A 21,877-nucleotide genomic window follows, 5' to 3' on the forward strand; every position below is an offset into this window, starting at 1 on the left:
AGGTCTAATGTCTTGCAGTGTTTAAAAAGATCCTCTGCTCAATATTCTGTAACAACCTAATTGGGAAAAGAATTTGAAAAAGAATAGATATATGTATATGTATAACTGAATCACTTTGCTGTACACCTGAAACTAATGCAACATTGTTAATCAACTATACTCTAATATAAAATTAAAAGTTAAATAAATAAATAAATAAATTTTAAGAATAAAGTGATCCTCCAGAGTGAGAAGCTTATAACCACTTCTGTCCTTAAGTAATTTTTTTTAAGTTGTATCCAAGTTACTACCCAAGGTCCATTGATATTAAACAGAAAAAATAACTTCCTCACATGGGCATAAGTTGCACAAAATACCATCAGTGCAATTTTGACAGGTACCAGGAGATTCCCCAATATTGCTAATTGTTTACTGGGCTTGGCCTCAGATGTGATTCAGTAAACTGCTATATTGGGTTTCCTTGTTTCCACTCACACTGCCCCTGCAGTCATCCTCCGGGGGGTTTCTGTCATCTAGGATAGCCCGGGTGCCTGGGTGTGTGCGCCCAGGTCACTGTGGAGGGCTGTGTGAGTGGGATCAAGAACCGGAGCATCTTAAAATGAAACAGCTGCAGCAGGAGTGGTCCAGGCTTGGGCGCAATACGATAGCTGCTATTAAACTCCACTTTGAGCTTCTTTTGGCTTTGATGATTTCTTTCTTCCTCTCCAAAGTTTATCATTCTTTTCCTGACCTCAAGTCAACCTCATAAAAGCCCAATTTTTTGTTTTGGCTCGAATTAAAGTTTTCGTTGTTTTGTTGTTGCTTTCAGGATTTTGCTTGTTTTCAGTTTTTTTGTTTGTTTTTCCTTTGTCTATTTGATCTGGGAAAACTATGAGGTGAGGCAGCCCAGCCATTCTAAAGTGTCTTGAATAGATGTGGAACTAGGAATTTTTGTTCCCTGGTATTCACCTGTCTCACAGCTTCTTCCCCTTCCACCGTGCCATTTCCTCCCAGTAAGCAGCTGGAAATGCCCTTTTTTTTTTCAGACTGTGTGCTACCAATCCCCTTCCTTGGCATCTCTTATTCCATGGCGAGCTAGTTGAGGTAAAAGGCTTCATTTTAACATCCAACAGTGGCATCCTTGAGTAAAGTTTGTTATTCACCATTGAAGAGAATAAATGTTTTAACGCATTGTCAGAATGAAAAACTCTTTTGCATTCTCACAGTTAAAAATTGAATGCACGTTTAAGTTCCTCGGAAAAGATGTGTTATAGTAACACAAACAGTGATAGAATTGGAAAGATTATAAAGAGGCAGTTCTAGGGCCTTTTAACTTTACCGTGAGGGAAATCATTTAAATGAACTACAAATATCATTCCCTCGATTAACATACCTTAACTCCACCACTGTATTTGCATCATCTTTTCTTAAGGTGATAATTAATAAGGCATCACTTAAAGACTATATAATGATGCTGACACGAAGACAAGACTTAAGTCAGCCAGCTCATTGGGACTTTTTCCAGCTCCCAACGACCACCTGGGATTCATCTTAATTCTCTGATTCTGTGTTTCAAATCAGCCTCTCAAAGATACTATTTGCTGTCAGCAAGTCCCCTGATTTATTTAATCCTTCCCCAAAATGTGTCCTGAAATTCTCACAATTTAACCCCTATTTGTCATTGAAGGCAGCTCCTCTGCAGTGACTAAATCACTCTCCGGCATTGTCAGGTGTTAGCAGAGGCCCTGGGGCTGTTCTGGTGGCCTGGGAAAGCAAGACCAGCCCCCTGAAATATTGCTGTTACTTTATTGTCTCAACAAATCATCAATAGATTTTTTTTTTTTTTTAGTTACACTTATAATCTCCACTACTCCTCTCCAAAAGAAAGAACACCCAGGCATAGTGCAAATGGTAAGTTACTCTCAGAGATTCAGTATATCTTTATATTTCCCATTTTAGGAAGGACATTACTAAGTCCAATATTACTATTCCAATGTGTAATATGCACACATTTTGTCTCAGATTACATAGTATGATATGGGGAAATATGGATTCGAATAGAAGAAGGGAAAAAGAAGAAAAATAAGTAGAAAAGGGGAAAAAGGGTAATAAAAACTCTTCCCTGATTCACTTAAAAATAGATTGAGACAATCAGATCCGATGTGGTCTCGTTTCTTCTTCTAATGTGTAAATCCTGATGGATTAAAAAAAACACCACGGTTTATAAAGCAGAAGTCCCATGACAAGAGAGGTGGCATTTTTATGCTTCCCTAAAAAAGCAGTAAGAATGCACTACAATCAGTAATAAAAATCATCAGAGGGAATAGATTTGGAAGAGTGTGTGTGGTATCACATCATCATCCTTAAAGTTCACGCCTCCAACTCATAATCTCAACCTTCCTCAATCTGCAGGTGATCTGGAAGGCATGGGATTGAATTCACTGAAGGGCAGCCCACTTTTTTATTAAGCTTTCTACGTTGAGGTACTTGTAGATTCTCACGCAGTTGTGAGAAATGATAGAGATCCCATGCACGCTTTACCCAGTTTTTCCTAATCTTGCAAAATTATAGTGCAATGTCCCAATCATGATGCTGACATCAATACAGTCAAGACACAGGACTTTTCCATCACCAGGATCCCTCTTGTTGCCCTTTTATAGCCACGCCCACTTTCCCTCCACCCTCTCAGGCTCCTTAACCCATAGTCACCACTAATCTTTTTCCTATTTCTATAATTTTGCCATTTAAAAATGTTACATAAATGGAACCAGACGGTGTACAACAATTTGGGGTTGGCTTTTCTACCCAGAGATTCATTTGCGTTGTTGAGCTTATCAATAATTGATTCCTTTTTATTGCTGAGTAGTATTCCAGGGTATGGATGTACTATAATTAACAGTACATGCTTAACTGTTAACAAAATGGTGAACAGTTTGAAAGACATCTGAGTTGTGTCCAGTTTGGAGCTATTGTGAATAAGGCTGCTATAAACATTCATGTACAGGTTTCTGTGTGAACTTAAGTCTTCACTGAGCTGGGAGAAATTCTCTGGAGTGCAGCTGCTGAGTCATACGGTAGTTACATGTTTACTTTTTAAGAAATTGTCAAACTGTCTTCCAGACTGGCTGTCCAATTTTTCTCCCCACCAGCAGTGTATGAGTGATCCATTTTTTCTGCATCCTCATTAGCATGTGGTGTTGTCATGGTTTATTTTTAGCCAAAGCCAGAAATATAGTTTAGGACAAAAACTGCTAGCAAGACTTCCAAATTTAACATATTTTGGTATTTTTAACACTACACAGAGATTAAATAAGTAGGTAATTTATATATTTATATATAAACATTAGCTTGCTTTGGTTTAAACTCTACAACTTAAAAGCTCTGCACTTTAGACAAATTACTTAACATCTCTGAACCTCAATTTCCTGATATGTAAAAACTACTCCTGCCAGGTAAAGAATTATATTAAAGTAATAATGTGTATATAGAGCATAGGATAAAATAAGTGTTCAATGAATGCTAATTCCTTTCCTCTACATCACTCCGTTTGATCCTCATATATTCTAACCTACATGCTTCCTCTCAATCCGTTCCCAGAACCACTTAGAACCACTGCTTCTGTTCAGTTTTATAGCTCTGTCTCACCTCAATTCAGACGAATATGAAAATAGTTTAAAACTCAGTTAAGATGATGGAACAGAAACAGCATGATACTGCTTTCAGGAAACAAGTTCAAACCCAGATCAACCGCCTACTGACTGTGTGAACTTGGGCCATTATTTCACATCTCCAGTCAACACCACTGATGGTTCATTTCTTCATCTTTAGAATGGACAGAATCAGACCTGCTTTACCTGCCCTCCAGAGGTGCTGAGTTCAAATGAAAGAACTATGTGAAAGCAACTTGTAAACAGTGAAGAGCTACACAACTACATGGCTAGCAGAATAAGGCAAGTTATAGAAAACAAAGTCCAGGGCACCAAAGGGTCTCATTCATTCTGCCATAGAATGTCAAGGTAGAAAAATGGCGGCAACCACAATGACTTCTGAGTCTAGGATGGTGACGCCCCAGAGAATGGGGTGCAAGAAGACCAGAGTACAAATTCTCTTTTGTTTTTATATAAACAATTAGAAATGAGTTCACCAACACCCTTACTTGATCTTCATCAACAGGTGACCCAGGCACCCAGGGGTGGGGGAGATCTGACGGGCAGAGGGGCTAACAGTGCCCCCAACTGTAATAGGGAAGAACAAATCTGACTCCATACTGGATCTGTTTCTTTTACTTTAACCTTTGTATTCTGTTGCTTTTGCTACAAGTTAATCACAAGAGAATGTTGCCTGTTGCCTGAAATATACAGGATAGCCCATTCTCAAGGCTCTGACCTTTAAAGGTATAACATTTTCCTATTCATATAGAGATAAAAAGTTGCAGAACAGAGAATAGCATTTGTCTTGTTGGAGGTTTATTGAAACATTGTGACCAGACCTAACTGGACAGCTGCAAGAACAAAGGATTCCAGGCACCAAGAAGTCTGCAACAACCAGCCACACCCCCCTTCCCTTTTAGTAAAAGAAGCCTGAAATCTAACTCGGGGTAAGATGGCTCTTTGGGACACTAGTCCACCATCTTCTTGGGCGGCTGGCTTTCCAAATAAAGTCACTATTCTTTGCCCCAACACCTCGTCTCTTGATTTATCGGCCTATTGTGCAGTAAGCAATATCAGCTTGGACTCAGTAACACCACCACGAGCTCACAGAGATGAGCTTGACTGAGACGTGTTATGGTTTATCTGGCTCCGTTAGGTGGAAGCAGATTGTACAATCCAGTTGCAACTAAACTAACCTTCACCAAATGGACAAAGGGCTTTAAAAGATTCCTGCAAAGAACCTTATATTGAAGATAATTGAAAGAATACAGGCAGAAACCATCAAAAAGAAAATGACAGAATTGATACTCTTCCTGCTCCACATTAAGCACTTTAGTCCTAAAGCCATGAAAAAAGGCAGAATCACAGACAACATGAATCCAACAGTAAGTCAACTAAAGTATTTTTAAGTGACCGAGGCTATTTAAAGTGTGGATTTGCATCCACACCTGATAAGGCTGAATCTCACCTTTAAATATTTAAACCTATTATTTAATTTTTCTTTATCTTGCCCTTTTGTAGTTTCGCTTTTGCATAGGTATATAATGTACATAATATATCAGTAAAGTAGTGCAGGTGTATAATTTGCCAATAAATATTCTTTAAATGTTTTACTCTTGGGGTGCACAATTAAAACAATGAGGAGACCACTGACCTAGGGTATCCTATTTCTTTTACATGTCATTTCTCCTAGTTTAGACCTTTGTGTTAGACACCAACAGACCACCACACATGGCCAAGATGGCATGCAGGTAGATTTCCTCTGCCAGTTTAGCAGGTTGCTCTCAGTAAGACCACCTCCCCATACCTTTCTAGAGCCTCTAAAGACAGACAGGAGACTCTTCCTTCACCCTGTCAACATTGAGGTCTGGAAGTCAATCTCCTCATACAAATCTCTATGAAGTCCATGGGCTGTCAACATCCCCACATTCCGCAGCTTTCAGGAATGTACCTGGCATGCCAGTCTTTAACATTGTACAGCTATGCCAAAGAGAAGAGCTAGTGTTTATTAAGCACTTACTGTATGCCAGACCCTCAGTTAAGAGCCTCATGCGAATCATCTCACCACATGTTCATCATGACATTCTGATAGACGATTATTATCCACCTTGTACAGAAGTGTAACTGAAGCTAAGGATGGTTAAGTAATTCTCCCAAGATCATATGCTGATAGCTGCTCTAGTCAAGATTCAAAATTGTGCCTCCGACTCCAGAGACGTGCTCTTAATCACTGTGTTATGCTACTCGCCATGCGTAATAATAGCTTTATTTGTATGTACTAAGATTTCTTTAGAATGTACTCAATATTTATTTCTCAAATTTGTCTCATCCCAAATGTGATGTTGCTTCATCTTGGGATCAAATATTTACCAGAGCACATCACTGATCTTGTAATAAACAAAATAAATTACAATTATATTTACAGGAATTGTTCTTACAAACAGATTTTTTTTAATTTATCTTACCAATCCTTGAAAAAAACTGCTGTAAATTATTTCTAACATGAAGCAGGGTATAAACAATAATACAATAAAATGTATCTGGCTTACTATTTGTTCAGATGTATCTGAGGTTATAATTTAAAACTCCTAGCATCCAAGGCAATGAGAAAAATTCAGTGTGTGATCTAGTTATTTCCTCATATTCAGATGTTCTTGCCTGCGTACACTGAGGACACTTGAGTTCTCTTCTCAGATGTTCTCATTACAAATACCTAGGTCGTGATTTTAAAAGCACTATAATTTACAAAGCACAGCCCACACCAAGTGGACTCAAATGCCACTTTTTTGACATAGCTATTTTAACCTTGATGAACCATCATATTTATCCTTATGAACACTTCTTTAAATATCACTGTATCTGAAAAAGGAAAAATTCAGTTTTCAAAGAAAAAGCACTTCAACAGCCCACATATAATTCGTATTTGTAATAAAGCAAAAATAGCCGCTTGATTAGATTATGTAATTTTATTGCTAACATCATCTTGACTTGACTAGCACAAGATTCAGAGAACTTAACAGTGTTTGGAAAAGCGGAAAGAATTACTAGGAATGTAAGGAGGCAGTTTCTCACTTTATTTATCCCAGATTAATAACAGTTAAAGTTGCCTGGTTTCTTCCTGAAAAAGTTTTTTCACCGTTTTCTCCACAAGTTGGAGTTTATGGAAATCCTCTCATGGATATACTTTATTACTCCAGTTCAACACCAATTTGAAAAAAAAATCAATGCTTTTTGACACCAGTTATGACAACATACATTCATTTAGAAAGAACAGTGGTATAGTAGGTTAAAGGTCCTTATACTTTAACCCAATATGAAAAGTCAAGGTAGCTAGTATTTTCTATATACAAGAATTTGTATATATTTCCTTGATGGGTCTTCTTCACGCAGTGAAAAATCTATTTTAAAAATCACTGAATTGAAACAAACAAACTCAATCTATTTGGTTTTGCAGATCCAACCCATGCCTCTCCTGTTATACACAAAGAGCCAGATGCTGCCTAAGGAAACTTGCTTTTTTAGATTTTATGTTTCTGCATTCCTCCTGTGTCATATTTTGCATCCCTCTTTCAGCCATCATTTCGTAACTGTCATGAGAAAAAGCATTCACTCATTTTCTCTGATTTTACATCTTCACAGAATTTTTTTTAGTTGGACCACAGCAATCTTATAGGAAAACTCCATTTTCTGGTAGGTTCTACAAAGGGTAGAATCTGAATGTCCAGTGCACTGTCTGTTTGTCACCCAGCACAAGTAGGGACTCCTATTACCTACAAAGGTATTAGGAAAGTGCTCCCAGCTGAAAGTATTTATCCAATTCCAATTGTCGTTTGAAAGTCTAAAATACTAAGGGTGGTACTGTTCCAGGAGCTACTGTTTAAAACAATGCAATGCCTGTTTAGAGGGAAAAAATCAGTACTTGAAAATCTGAGTTGGTTTAAAAAATAATAACTATGCATCCAAAAAAGAATTCTTAGAGAAACATTTATATGCCAGGCACATGTTTTTAATTTTAATATCATTAGCTTACTGAAATAAATATGTAGAGTCTAATAATTGTTTTCTATATTTTGATATTTTTATATTATTCTATTATAGTGAGTTTGCAAAGAAGCTAATGAATAACAATGAAGGAAAAATATGTATCTGTCAGGACAAAGTTGCTGTGGTTTGTAGGCACTGCAAAATGCTGTGTTGAAAAAAAATCTGTTAAAAAGTAATTGAAAACTGCTCTGATTTAAAAAGAAATGAATGTGTAGCCCTATACGATAATGTCAGATAAAAAGTAATCGTGTTCCCCGTACAGTTGTGTTTGTTGGCATTTATATAAGCATAATAATGCTTTCAGGGTATTTTCATAGTTGTTCACTTAACGTGGGATTAACATCAAAACCTTTATAATTATTTGAGATCACGCATTTGAAAGTGGCGTGGTAAAACATGTTAATGGTTAAAACACTCTAGCAGTTTTAATACCAAACAGATTAACACACATGAAAGTAATATAATTTGTGCACTGAATAATATGTCAAGCCAATTCTTTTGGTGAAGAGAGAATTCTTTCTAGCTACTGCTTTGTATTTCTTATAGACATACTAAAGCAATCAGCTAGAAAACTGCATGAGAGATACACATAGGTGTGCACGACTCACGGACTTGAAATATTATTCTGTGTCTTTGTCATCGCACAATTTCATGAAACCATCATTTCTGAAGTTCGCTTTAAATAAAATTGAGAACCATAACATGACAATCTAGAAGAATGAAGGTGGGATTATAAAAAAAAAATCCTAAAAGAGATTGCTAATTGGCAAGAACAGCTATGGATTTCTTTTATAACCACCAGCAAAGAAATGTAGATCCTTAATGCATTAGAAGCATATTTTAATATGCACCCCAGAGTCTCATAAAAATATTTCTTTGCCTCAACTTTCCCATCTGGACAGGAGAGGAAAATGGGTAGTCATTTAGAAAATAATATGAAACTGTGGATTAATTACCTATTTTGCCCATCTTTCTTGAATTCGTATGAAAATGGACCTCACATCTCAGACCTAATTATATTATAATCCTTGTTGCACTCAGCTACACAGGTCAGGGCGGGGTGGGAAATCTTGGAAACGATACTGAACGTGACAAATGCAGGTGCCTCCCCCCAGACACGGAGACTGTGTATTAAAAGCCGGTATCTGTATAACTTCAGCTCCGCCTGAAGGGGCGGGGGTCGAGGAGTTAAATCATGTGGTTTCCACATATACAGAGAAAATCCATAAAAAGAGATTTATTATCATATTTTCTTTTTGAAAAGTAGTATTTGTTTTTGACTTTAAAAATGCTCCTCGGTATAAAGCAAATATTACAATTTTGTGAAACAGCAGCCAAGATACAATTATCTGTGAAATATAAGGCTTAGGACCTGGTTCGCGTTAACTACTGTTCTGCTGAGACCAACTAGGCTAGCCCGCAGTGGCCGAAGGAGCAGGTTCAAGGAGGACTGGGCGGCCGCGGGAGCCGGGCCAGACGCCTTGGAGCTTTATCCTCCTGCAACCGAGTTAAAGTTACTTTGCACAAAAAGTCAAACAAGAATAAGCAGCCATGGAAAACGGCACGGAGCCGGCTAGTAGGTTTAACAGCGAGAGAGCGGGAAATCCAGGAACCGCCTGGAAGTACTGGAGGAAAATGGGATGGGATGGACGAGAGGGGAACGGAAGAGGGGAGAAAGGAAGCTGGGCAAGGGCACACCCTGGACTCCACGTGCGCGCTGCACGGTGCGTTACCACTAGGTGCGCCCCAGCCGCTCGGCAGGGAAGGAGAAGCCCTTCAACTCGGCTCCGCGCGCCTCCGCACCGGGTGCAGGAAAGGCCCCCGGCCCGGCCCCCTACCCGCCTCCTCTCCACCCCCCCCCCGCCCCTCCCCGCGCCGGCTCCGCGGGTCCTTCCTCCGCCGCCCGGTGCGGAGAGAAAGCGGGCGGCGGCAGATTTGCGCCGGTGGCACCGAAGCCACAAGCCTGCCCGTAATTGCAAAGCAAACAAGGCTGAAATATTGGATTGGTCTCAATCGTGACAAGATCTACGCTTTTGCCGCCAATTTGTTTGTGCAGCTCTATTTAAAGGCCCTTGATTGAGGAAATGTTGAAAATAGCGGGGAGGGTTCCCTAATGAGACCTCGGGAGGGAAGCTGGGGGGGGAGGGGCGCCGTTAACCCCTTCCTACCCGCCTCGGGCGAAAAGCCCCGGAGCCGAGCGGGGTTAGAAGGGGGAGCAGAGGTCCGTCCCGTCCCGCCCCGCGCTGTGACCTCCCGCCCGCCGCGGCCTAAACTCCGCCCGCGCTCGCATCTCCCCCCCGCGCCCGCGGCCCGCGCGGTTGGGGCCCTGAGGCCCGGTGGCGCCCTCCGGCGCGACCCGGCCCTGGTTGTCGGGCTGGGGGTCGCGGCGGCTGGAAGTCAAGGCGAGACACGCAAGAGGAAGGAAGAGAAAACACATTTATTGCGCGCAGCCTGTGCGTCCGGCGTCCATCCCCACGCGCGCCTTGATCTCATTCATCTTTCATGCGCATCCTCGCGGCCGGCGTAGCTACCCCATTGCTCAGATGCGGAAACCAAGGCTTAGAGAGACCAGTCCGCGGCGTCCGCCCGGCCAGCTGTTGCTCCACAGCTCAGGAGGCGGAGGGGCCAGGGGAGACCAGGCCGGGCTGGGTCCCCGCTCTCCATCCCACGCCGGCGATGCGGAGCCCTCGGACGCGCGGTCCAGCCGAGGAGCCTTCCCCTGCTTCTCCCGAGGGCTTGGAGATGAGGGTCTGTGCCCTTCGGGACGACGTCCGCCTCCACCGCTGTTTTGGTCGCTTTCAAAACAAAGAAAATTGCAATCCGATTGCAACTGGGATACGCAGAATTCACCAGATTTCTCTGTCATCCTTTATACAAGTTGTTTAAGCACCTACTGGGTACAGTGCCTCGATTGGGCTCTCAGGGAACCCACAGTCACAGGAGGGGAAAGATGTGTGCCCAGAGATCGACCGGAGAGCAGATGGGGGTGGGGGAGAGGGCATCAGAACGGAGTTCAGAAGAAGGGAGACCTGATTTGCGGGAGCAGAGAGAAGGAAAGCCATACCTGGAAAGGCTTCCTGGAGGAGGTGGCATTTACTCTGGGCCTAGAAGAAACCAAGAAGTGTGGATTCTTTAACATGGGAGAGACATGGGTTGTTTGCCAGCTCCGCTGGCAAGTCGAGGGGTGCCAGACACACAGCTGAGGACAATGTAGGGGTCACACTTTCGTCACCTGCTGATCCCCCAGCTGCCCCTCTGACTTGGAGAACTTGAGTCGATCGAGTCCTGAGCAAGTTCCAGTCTCTCTTAGGACTGAAAACCTAGGGCTTGCAGATGACACCAGTGGCTAGACTTTGACCTTTCAGGAGCCCTGGACTTGGGCCAAAAGGGACTGTTAAGGGCAGGCAGGGGCAGGAAAATGGCACTGGGGCACTCTCCCCAGGGCTCTTATTAGAGCTACACGTTCCCAGGCTTTTCCCAGAGGGATGTGGTCAGAGATGTACCTTGGCCAATCAGAAGTTTGTCTTTCTGGAGTCACAGCCAAAGGTAGACTGGGCAAATGGAGACCCCGTGGGGGGGGGGGGAGAACTGGCTCCGTTGGTACTTCCCCAAGAATGATCTGTGCCTTCTGTCAGCAAAACAAAAAAAGCATCAGTCATCCGCGTCTAGTGGAGTCTCTCAATGTGTTTTGAATGGAATTCTGCTTTTTCTGTATGCAACCAATTCCTTCGTTTGAAGTTGGATGCTTTGCAATAAGAATGCAATTCCATTTTTTGTTCCTCGAGGTTTTGGCCTGTGTTAACTTAAGTGGGCACTCACACAAGTATTAAAAGGAAATCCAGTCTCTCCTGGAAAATGAAACAAAGTCTCGCCTGTCCAATCACACTGCAGATATATAATCTGCAACAACAAATTCGCCTCCTAGTGCTGCGCATTTCCAGCAAGCATCCTGCCTTCTCTGTTTATGTTATAACTTTTCTGCCTGCAATTATTTTTATTTTAATTTTCTGTCACTTTAACAGAATCCAGAGCCTTTTCCTTTAATGTTTTGTACACAACATGTTCATTTGGATAAGATGTCCTTTCCTATCCTCTTTTAGCTTGCCTTTCCTTGTGTAGCATTCTGTATCGGGAGTTTCTAATATTTCTCTCTCTCTCTCTTTTAAGAACTTGTCCCTGTCTTGCTTTATTTGTTTGTGTGAAATATAGTTTGAAAGGAGATCAGAGAGAGCAGGAGGGGTTTGTAATAAGAGAATGACCGAATGACCCAAAGGCTGATTATCTGTCATTAACTGGAGACTCGGTGTACCCAAATTACCAGGGAGACCTCAGTCTGCCGGATCCAGAAAGGCAAGCTGGAATGCAGGGCTGAACAGGCTCGTGGGGTTGCAAACGAAGACACTTTGCCAACACATTTTCTTAAGGAGGTTTCCTTCAAAACTCAGCTCAGCTTCAGTGGACAAATGTTTTAGATTCTGACAGGTTGTACACAGGTTAAAAAAAAAATCTCTGCTGAAAGACTACCTTCAGCGTTTCTGGAACGAACTTCCCTGTGTTGTTTCGTTAGGAGCAAAATTGCAGTTAATTGTCTAAGCTCCAGAGAATATTGAGAAGTCAAGCCAAGCTGCTTTTGATCTGCTGAACCCAAGCCTTGTAAACATCGAGGTTTGCCATTAATATCGACAATAAAACGGTTTCTTTTTGTTAACCTGAAACCCAGCCATCATGGCGAGCCCTCGTCTAGAAGCAAAGGCCCCGGAAGAAACTAGCAAGGGTTTGGAAGCAACTGCCAGGGCTAGAGAAATCTATCTCTGTGAATTTGCAAAGGAGGCTTCAGAACAGGAATGCGAGCCACACTGCAGTTAGAACTGGGAAGGCACCGGGGCTTCCAGACACAAACAGACCCTTCAGTCACTTGAGTGGTTTGTCCAAAGCCCTGCACTTCAAGCTGCCATTTGCTTTCATATTTTATTCTGAACCGCAGACTGTATTGCAGACTAGTTGAAGTCTATTCCTTACCATTTCCTTAGAGCGTGTATGCAAAATTACAATTACTTCCTCTTCTGCATGTTGAATGCTCTCCTCCCGGCTTGGAAGAAAATATTGCTTGTGTGTGTAGGTGATTTGATTGAAACAAGAATGTGAGTGAGTAGTTGACATAAATCCTGTGAGGTGTATTTTCTTACACCACTTCTGCTCTAAACTCCATCTATATTTTACTACAAAGTAGCGAAGATCAGATTTATCATACCTCTTAGGACCACCATAATTACATTAGTAACACTTCCCATGTATATATACATCATGCCGCCCAGAGGGAGGCCCCTTCATGTGCATTATCTTTTGTTCCCTTCAGTCTGAGTAAGGATTTTAGCTTTACAGACACATGTGGATACCTGGCAAAGGTTCCCCCTTATCAATAAAGACCTTCCACAGCAGCAGCACATTTGCCAGTTAATATGAAGATCTAGTCATTGATTATTTGGAGAAAATGCAAATTCCCACCACCCATCATAATGGACATTAAGATGTTTCTTGTACAGTGTACACCTTAATTATTGTATACAATGTTATATGTCAGTCATATTTCAATTTTTAAAAATATTTTTCTAAAGGACTTTATTTAAGGATGAGCCAGTGTCTTATTCACCACTTTCAGGTTCTATGACACCAAAACCCCTATAAATCCAAACATTGCTGGAAGGCAAATTAGAAGCAAGGGAAGGAGAGAAAGGGGAAGGAGGTAGAGAGGGAGAGGAAGGTAGAAAGGGAGGAGAGAAGAGAGAAAGAGAGAGAGAGGGGCTAAATGCAGGGGGGGGGTGTTACAAGCACCCAGCAAGTTCCAATTTTCTCCACTGACTTAACTGTTTCCTGATCAACACGGAGCAATCAGCCCCTCCAGAGTCACCACTGCAACTGGATCAGCCCCTCCCCACCCTGTCGCCACAGATCTGTTCAGATGGGAAAGAGGAGGGACGAGGGCTCGCTCACCAAATACCCCAGGCCCACCCCAAAATCCAACAAGAAAATGCTCACGAGAAATGAAACCTCCGAAGAGCCAAGGGCAGCTCTTCCTGCCCTTCGTTTCTGAAACAGACGTGAGTCCGATCAAACTTGATTCTGCTTTGTAGTGTGTACTTCGAGCACCACCACGTTTCCGGGGCCACTGTCACTCGCCAAAAGGTACACGAGAAAGGGAGGGGCTACAAAACCCCAGTTAGGGGAGACTCTTGCTGCCACTTCAGACAATATGTCTGGTTCTAGATTGTCCTAGAGGTTCTGGGGCTAAGTGGCCCGCAGGTACAAGGACTCAACCCCACCCTCTGACAGACAGAAATGCAGAGCAATTAGGGCGTCACAAGAAGCACATCCTTGGAGCAGGTGAGGCTGGGGTGACATCTTCAAGAACACACTGCTTTTGCTGCCGCTCTCTGGGTTTCATGTTCTTTCTGGGCCTCTTAGCACGTTCTGGGGTTCACCTCACAGAAGAGCATTATAGATATTTAAAGGAATGCCCAGAGTCACTTCCACTACATGGGTTAAGAAAATAAGGGAAAACGAGATTTGAAAGATGCTGAAGGGAATTGAGCCATAATTCCCGTAAACATAAAATGTGTGTTTATGGCCCTCTGGCCTGGTTATTTTCAGGTCCAGTTTATTTTGAGTTTTCATGAGCAAAACACAAGATACAAACTGCCCTTGCCTTTGAAATAATAAATACCTCGAAAAGATCTGTATTTTCCCTAAAAACAGACTGAAGTTTTTAAGAAAATATTTAGTTTAAACCAGATTTATTTTAAAAGTAATATCTCACAAGACCAGAACGTTTGCAAGGGAGTGTGCAGCCATTCCCGTGCCCTTTGACTCCCTTTCAGGGGAAGGGGTAGGATTGAGGGAAAAGAGACAGGAGACACGGGCCCAGAATAAATGTTGGACCCCAGTTCTGTCTGCTTAGCTGAAAAAGGCAGATGTAATGTGCAGCACAGTGGGTACACCATCAGCTACAAGAATCACAAACATCATCCCCAGCCCCCCTCCTGTGAAGCAGTCTCCCCGCCTAGGTAAGACTGGTTGCAGCTCAGCTCAGGGCCTCAGAAAAGGGGAAGATGTTAGCACGCCCTCACCCTTGCAGGATTCCTCCTGCAGGCACCCCAGGTGGCCCCCAGCCCGCATCTTCTCAGCTGCTCAGTGGTCCTCAGCCTGAATCGTGTCACCTCCCCTGGAGTACTCGGAATGCATGCCCTTTGGGGAGCAGCACACCAGAGGCCACACTATTGCAGACCAGGATGGGGTCCCTGGGCTGATAACTAAGCCAGGAACTTCCCCCTCCTTTACTTTTCCCACTTTCCCCTCCATCACCACCACTACCACCAGCTCCATCAGTGGCCCCTCAGAAGGCACAGGCCACCTAAACTGGGGGCAAACCTAAGATGGCATCTTTGCCTCACAGCTTTCCAAAGTAGCAGACTAATCCAGCATCCCACTAGACCCAGAGCAAAATGTCCCAAAGACAGCACTAACAGAAAAAAGTGGACTCGGTTGTGCATTCAGAGTGGAACTCAGCCAGTTAGGGACCCTAGAATTCTCCCATTTGTCCCCTGCCTCCAAGCCCCCTTTCTAGGGCTGTAGCCTCTGCATTTTGGCCTTCGGAGATTCATGAAGCCCTAGACCCTCGGATCACATTAATTAACTGATAATGACACTGTCAATGAGAATGGATGTTCAGATTAGCATCTTTTATGACTTTTTCTGTCCCATGTTGTCCATCTCTTCTATCACTTGCCAGGCTCTCTGGGACCACGAAGGGGTTCGTCCATTTTTTGTTTCAATGAAAAGAGCATGGGAAAGGCTGAAAGTGGCAAGTTCTGATGCCTTTCCCATGGAGGCTCCTCGCCTCTGGTGGACACTGCATCCCAGTCCCCCGCTCAGCCCTCTGCCTGGCCTCTTCCTCCTCCTTTCAATTCCCCAAACTCCCCCTGGCCTGAAAGCAGCTTGCATCTACTTTCCCTGCATTTTTATCTGTTCCCAGCCAGGGTGCAATCATCTTACTTTGTCTACCTGCTCCCAAGGCCTAGACGTGTTTTTATAAACAGACTTTTTAAAAATGTATCAAATGTCAGAGGATTGAACTACCAGTATTTACACATTTAGGGTTGGCCTCCCCTGGTGATAATGTAAACAGAACCCTGACCACACTACCTATATTCTTTCCTTGAAGAACAACGTCTTTAAAAGACTCTCCTTGTGCTCAAAACTGCAGACCTACCCAAGGTGGGGGTTCAAAGCTATAGGTGGCTATTTTGTTCTCAGCCCAAAGGGCACTTACCAACCAGTCTGGTTTCAGCCACTCCCCACCTCCTGTCCTCTGCCTTAACACCTCTGCTGGGGGCATCCAGGGAAACTGACCCCTTGCTGAAGGGACTGAATGGGCCGTCATGAGGACTTCCAGACCGGATTTCTACGATCCTCCCTGGGTTCCTTTCCCTCTCCTGCAGCCCGGCCACCTAAAACCTAAAACATGTTTCCCAAAGCTGTTGCCCAGGGCTCTGGGGTTAGTGGCTGGCGGCTGCCCCAATCCCTGGCAGCTCAGGAGTTGGGTACCCCCCAACCCCGCCCTCTATTCGTGCTGACCTGGCCTTCCATCCCCAACCGTGTACCCCGCAAAACGCACGCAGCAGGCAAGAAAAGGACTGTGCTCGCTGAGTCCTTGGGATGGGACTCCCTTTGCGGCCTGGGGCCTGACTCCGCCTGCCTGCCAGAGACGACGCCCAAGGTAGTGTAGTTGGTCTCCCCCGGGCGACCCTCGCCAGGCCCAGCGGCAAGTCCCAGGCTCAGCGCGGGCTCCTGCACACTCCGCGTGGGCTCCCTCTAATTTACGGCCCGCGGGCTCCTGTAGACACCCTTTTCCACACCGACCCTTTGGGCGGAATCCTCAGCTACATCAGCCTCCCCTTGCGGCTCCTGGCCAAGCCCCAGGGATCATTTCAGTTCCTGCCACCGTCCACCACCACCACCACCACCCCCAACCTCCTGCGAGCTTTCTGGAGACGCTCACGCCGCTCGGGGCACCGCGGCCCCGGTACCCTGCGGCCGGGTGACTTACAAGTGGAGATCCATTTTCGGTTATAATGCGTTCAAGATCACCAAGGCCAGCAGTCTAAACATCCACGAGCCGTCCTCCCGGCCTGCCTCTTAAACTGGTGTTTAATGGTTCCCCTCCGATAACTAAACCTGCTTTCCACAGATGCCCGCTTTTATGGGAGAGGCAGGAATGTCGAGATGTATTTATATGTTTGTTCATAAAAACTGGAAAATAAGCTCAGAACACGCTGTAAAAAATATTCAGTTACTTACCAGACTGGCTAGTTAAACCAGGGGAACACCGATACCGGCCACACAACAAATTCGGGGAATCGAGGTGTCTGCGCTTTGAAATAGCTCAAGGTCTTCCTTCGCTGGGGCTGGTGTCCCTGAAGAACATGGAAGTAAAAGTATTTATAATCGGCTTGGCCGTCGGTCCTGGGGTCTCCACCATGATCTCCAAAAGCAGCCACAATAACATGAGCTACCCAAGACGGCCCTGGCCTGGGTAACGTGATGGTGGGTAAGTCCAGCGACGCTGTGGCGGGCGTTTCCAGACCGTACCCAGGTCAAAGCCGCAGCCGTGCCCCGCCGCGCCCCGCGCCCCGGGCCCCGGGCCCCGCGCCCGCCTGGGCTGGAGACGCGCCTCCGTGGGGACCGCCCGCCGCCTCTGCTCCCGGCCCCGCACGGAACTGCGCCCGCTGCCTTCTGGTTTTCTTGCCTCGGTTACCTACAAAACACTTCGAAAAGCAATATCTGCTTCCTTTTTTTTTTTTTTTTTAAACCAGAAAAGAAAGCGGAGTGATACCGTACCTGGTTTAAGATTCTTCGATATTTGAGACTTGGGGGGAAAATATTTTAATAGTGAAGCATCTGTTAAACACTTGCATTAACCTCCGGCTGATAAAAAAGTTTTTTTAACCCTCCCCCCCTCGTTTTAATTATCTTCTGGTTATGAAGGGGCAGCCAATCCTGGATGAGGACCTCGGCAATTAGCAAGGAGAACATCAAAAAGTTTTATTGCAGAGAGCGCGAGGCGCCGCCCCCGCCGCCCCGGGATTGGCGTGAGGAGCCTCTGACGACATATATTAACCCGAGCGGCCCTAAAGATGTAGCTGTACATGGAGATCTCGCTGGGAAAATCCTCTTGCTCCCCTCACGGTGTCCAGTCCCGGAGAACCGCCGCCGCCGCCGCCCGGGAGCTCCCAAGGCCGCCGCGCAGACCCCTCCGAGCCCCAGTCGCCGCCTTCGCGCTCCAGGGCGCCTGCAGGGCCCAGATCCTTTCCCCCGAAAGAAGGAGAGGATCTGAGAAAATGGATGCACTGAGACCTCTCTGAAAACCCTCCGAGGGAGCCCGAGAGGAGCGCGGGACACGTTACTCGCAGCTAAAATCACATTCAAGGACCAAAACAACAACAACCAAAAATTCATTAAAACAATAAGCGCCCAAGAACCCAGATCAGGCTGGTGGGGGGAGGGGAAAGGGCGGGAAGGGGAGGGTCGCATGGAGGTAGCTTCACAGTGAGCAGTCGACCCCGCCGGCTCCTCCAGCCGCGGCTTGGACTCGCCCCGGGACTCCGAGTAGCAGCGGCGCCGGGCGCGCGGCCGGGGCGCGGAGCCCGGCGACTCCTCCGAGCAGCCCAGCCGGAGCCCGGGCACCTTTGCATGAGCACGAGAGGACTGTGCCTGCCCGCAGACGCCCGGGAAGCAGAAGCCCGCGAGCGGGCCGTGGAGCGAGGCGGGAGCCGGCGGCGGCGGCGGCGGCTGCCAGGGGCGCACGGTGCCGGGACCACCTCGCCGCGCCCTATGGGGAGCCGGCGGCCGCGGCGCTGCTGAGGCGGGCCCCGCGGGCCAGGCGGGGGGCCGGGGCCCGGGCTGCAGCAGCCCCCTCTGCGGCTGCCGGGCCGGCCGGGGCGCCCGGGGGCTGGGGGCTGGGGGGTGGGGGAGGCCGCCGAGCGCCGGAGCGGGGGCCCGGGCCGAGGGCGCAGCGGGACTGTGCGCACGCTGGGGCGCGTGGAGGGGCGCGGAGAGCGAGATGAGTCTGGTGGGGGGCTTCCCCCACCACCCGGTGGTGCACCATGAGGGCTATCCGTTCGCCGCCGCCGCCGCCGCCGCTGCCGCCGCCGCCGCCAGCCGCTGCAGCCACGAGGAGAACCCCTACTTCCATGGCTGGCTCATCGGCCACCCCGAGATGTCGCCCCCCGACTACAGCATGGCCCTGTCCTACAGCCCCGAGTACGCCAGCGGCGCCGCCGGTCTGGACCACTCCCATTACGGGGGGGTGCCGCCGGGCGCCGGGCCCCCGGGCCTGGGGGGGCCGCGCCCGGTGAAGCGCCGGGGCACCGCCAACCGCAAGGAGCGGCGCAGGACTCAGAGCATCAACAGCGCCTTCGCTGAACTGCGCGAGTGCATCCCCAACGTGCCCGCCGACACCAAACTCTCCAAGATCAAGACGCTGCGCCTGGCCACCAGCTACATCGCCTACCTCATGGACCTGCTGGCCAAGGACGACCAGAACGGCGAGGCGGAGGCCTTCAAGGCGGAGATCAAGAAGACAGATGTGAAAGAAGAGAAGAGGAAGAAGGAACTGGTCAGTACCAGGGGGCAGCGGGCAGTGGGGTACGGGGGACCGGGAATTCCGGTCTCTTTAAAGTTGGGCTGAGCAACGGCACTCCGCGTTCTTTGGCTGCGTCTTGAGCCAAGGTTGCTTGCACCAGGTTCTGGTCGGGATGGTTTCCCGCAGAAGCGGAGGGGGTGGGGGAGGGTGTCAGCACGCGGAGGAGGTTAAGAGGGATGCTTCGCGCTGGTGATCTTACCCGCGGGTTATCGCCGCTCCCCCCGGCACTCAGGGCGGGCCTCGCGGACTCAGGGGTCCGGCTTGATCTCCTGATCGCACTGGCCCGGACCCCTCATTCCCTGTCCTGTAGAGCCTTCATTTGGCCTCCAATCCGATCTTGCTTTCAGATATTTCTAAAATAAGTTGCTCAGAAGCGCTTGATGCCAACTATTTCACTAGTGATCGCATTTCCCCCTCTTGAGAATGAGGCAGCCACTGATCCTAAGAATCTTATGCTTGTTCTGATTTCTGTGCCGGGAAGACGTCAAGGTAAACATTAAATAAGTACTTTTAACTTCAAAATGCAGTTTCTCTTTGGCAGTGAGACTAAAATGTGACTTCCCGGATGAGTATACTTCACCGTATTTCTTGTTTAGTTTGCATGAGCCTGTACGTTTTAAGACAAATAGTAAATATTACCTTGGTCACTGTAATTGTTGTTAACAGTAACAGGAAATTATAACTGAAAATTAGTTTTCTCAAGTTCCTACCAGGTGCCCAGAGGGTAGTGGTGTTCAGAGCAGGGCTATTGCCACGAAGGGCCTGGAAAATTATCCCATTTGTCGAGGTTTTCTTCTCTGGGGCCTATGGTGCTTTAGTCGCTACTCAGTCCCCTGAGTAACCGGGGATTTCAGAGGCCTTGGAAGGAGAGGCACTGCCGAACCGAGCCGGAGGCCGAGCTGCATGCGGACAGGCCCAGGCCAAGGCAGGGGCACCTCACCCCATCTTCCCTAGAGCGCGGAGCTGGGGCTGCGATGACCCCCGCTCGCGCCCCTACATCTGGATTTAGAGAGAAGGCCCCCGGTTCCTCCATAAACGACATGAAAACGGGTGGTTGTTTATAAACCTGCCGATCGGGAGTTGAGCGCGGCCGGCGTCTGGAGGCCCCGGGCGGGAGCTAGGGCAGCGGCCAGCCTCCGTAGCTCTTCTGCCGGGGCTGGGACTTGAAAGCATCCCACACGTCATCCCTGGCTGGCTCTCTTACTCTCTCCTCTGGCCGGAAGAAGCGTGGGGGTGGCGTGGAACCGGGTCTCCTCTCTGATTCTCTCTCTTTTTCTCCCCCTCGCCTCCCCTCTGCCCAGAACGAAATCTTGAAAAGCACAGTAAGCAGCAACGACAAGAAAACCAAAGGCCGGACGGGCTGGCCGCAGCACGTCTGGGCCCTAGAGCTCAAGCAGTGAGAAGGAGGAGGGAGAGGATAGAGGAGGAGGAGGAGAAGAAGGAGAAGAAGAGGAGGAGAGTGCGAGCCGGGCCCAGGAGCCGGATGCAAACCCAGGACTCCGGGCAAGCTCCGCGCGCTCCGCTCTGAGGACTTCCTGCATTTGGATCATCCGGTTTATTTATGTGCAATGTGCCTCCCTCTCTTTGCCCCCCTTCGAGGCATCCGCTCCCCACCTTCCCCTCCAAAAACAAAGTGGATATTTGAAGAAAAGCATTCCATATTTTAATATGAAGAGGACACTCCCGCGTGGTAAGGGATCCCGGCGTCTCGTAGATTCTCTGTTTGTGAATGTTTCCTCCTGGCTGTGTAGACACCAGCGGTGCCCTCTCCCCAACCCCTTCCAGATAAAGACAGCGGACAATAGTGTGTATGTGAAGTGTATCTTTAATACTTGGCCTTCGGATATAAATATTCCTGGGGATTATAAAGTTTTATTTCAAAGCAGAAAACGGGGCCGCTAACATTTCCGTTGGGGTCGGTATCTAGTGCTGCCGTTTCATCTGTGGTGGCTCCCTATGTGAAGATGTTTCCAACAGCTACTTGTTTTGTGCACTTCCGTCCTCTAAAACTAAGTGGAATTTAATTAATATTGAAGGTGTAAACGTTGTAAGTATTCAATAAACCACTGTGTGTTTTTTTTTACAAAACCCCAATCTTTTAATAGTGGATACCTCAAAAGAGTTTTGAAAACAAAACTGTTATACTTGTTTTCATTATATTTAAAATATTCAGAAGTAAACTAAATTATCATGATTGCCTCTAACTTTGTTTGATAGAGTCAGTGGTTCGGACCAGTCATCAACGTGAGCTCCCGGCCTCGCAGGGCTGGCGAGGAGGCCCTTTAAAGAGAAGTGTTCTTGGTGAAAATCCTGCCAAAGGGCCTGGGCGCCATCGAGTCCTGCCTCCCTTCCCTCTGCCCCTGGCCCCCAGGAGAGCACTGAGTGGGCTGTGGAAGGAGGGTCTGGCCGGAGAGAGGCCTGGGTGGTTTGCTCAGAAGGTGGAAAGGTGTCCTTCTTTTCCTGAAATCAACCAGATGCCATTGGTGGTGGTGGGGGGGCTTTTGTT

The 21,877-nt window shown here is 47.0% G+C and overlaps 1 protein-coding gene and 1 long non-coding RNA gene across 4 annotated transcripts; one reads left to right on the forward strand and one right to left on the reverse strand.

Annotated features, from left to right (window-relative positions):
- Nucleotides 1-10,091: 10,091 nt before the first annotated feature.
- LOC132523059 (uncharacterized) lies at nucleotides 10,092-19,707 on the reverse strand. 3 transcript variants are annotated; one of them, XR_009541415.1, is made up of 6 exons: nucleotides 19,240-19,355; nucleotides 17,568-18,059; nucleotides 17,028-17,143; nucleotides 11,177-11,301; nucleotides 10,738-10,777; nucleotides 10,092-10,468 (listed from the first exon to the last, which is right to left on the reverse strand). It is a non-coding gene; the product is annotated as an uncharacterized LOC132523059 (long non-coding RNA). The 3 variants fall into 3 exon arrangements; XR_009541416.1 differs by lacking the exons at nucleotides 17,568-18,059; nucleotides 19,240-19,355 and adding an exon at nucleotides 19,571-19,707; XR_009541414.1 differs by lacking the exon at nucleotides 17,568-18,059 and having other exon boundaries at nucleotides 19,240-19,364.
- On the forward strand, nucleotides 18,790-21,175 carry HAND2 (heart and neural crest derivatives expressed 2). The gene is made up of 2 exons (XM_060153627.1): nucleotides 18,790-19,344; nucleotides 20,673-21,175. The coding sequence occupies exons 1-2, from the start codon at nucleotides 18,790-18,792 to the stop codon at nucleotides 20,769-20,771; spliced, it is 654 nt and encodes a 217-aa protein (XP_060009610.1). The 3' UTR covers nucleotides 20,772-21,175.
- The last annotated feature ends 702 nt before the right edge of the window (nucleotides 21,176-21,877 follow it).

Source organism: Lagenorhynchus albirostris, chromosome 7 (assembly GCF_949774975.1).
Source record: "Lagenorhynchus albirostris chromosome 7, mLagAlb1.1, whole genome shotgun sequence".
Taxonomy (NCBI): Eukaryota; Metazoa; Chordata; class Mammalia; order Artiodactyla; family Delphinidae; genus Lagenorhynchus; species Lagenorhynchus albirostris.

What these genes read in the sequence shown, in the direction of transcription:
- HAND2 (XM_060153627.1), top strand. Translation starts at nt 18,790, where the DNA reads ATGAGTCTGGTGGGGGGCTTCCCCCACCACCCGGTGGTGCACCATGAG. An exon ending in AGAAGAGGAAGAAGGAACTG is followed by an intron (nt 19,345 to 20,672) that starts GTCAGTACCAGG and finishes CCCTCTGCCCAG; the next exon opens with AACGAAATCTTGAAAAGCAC.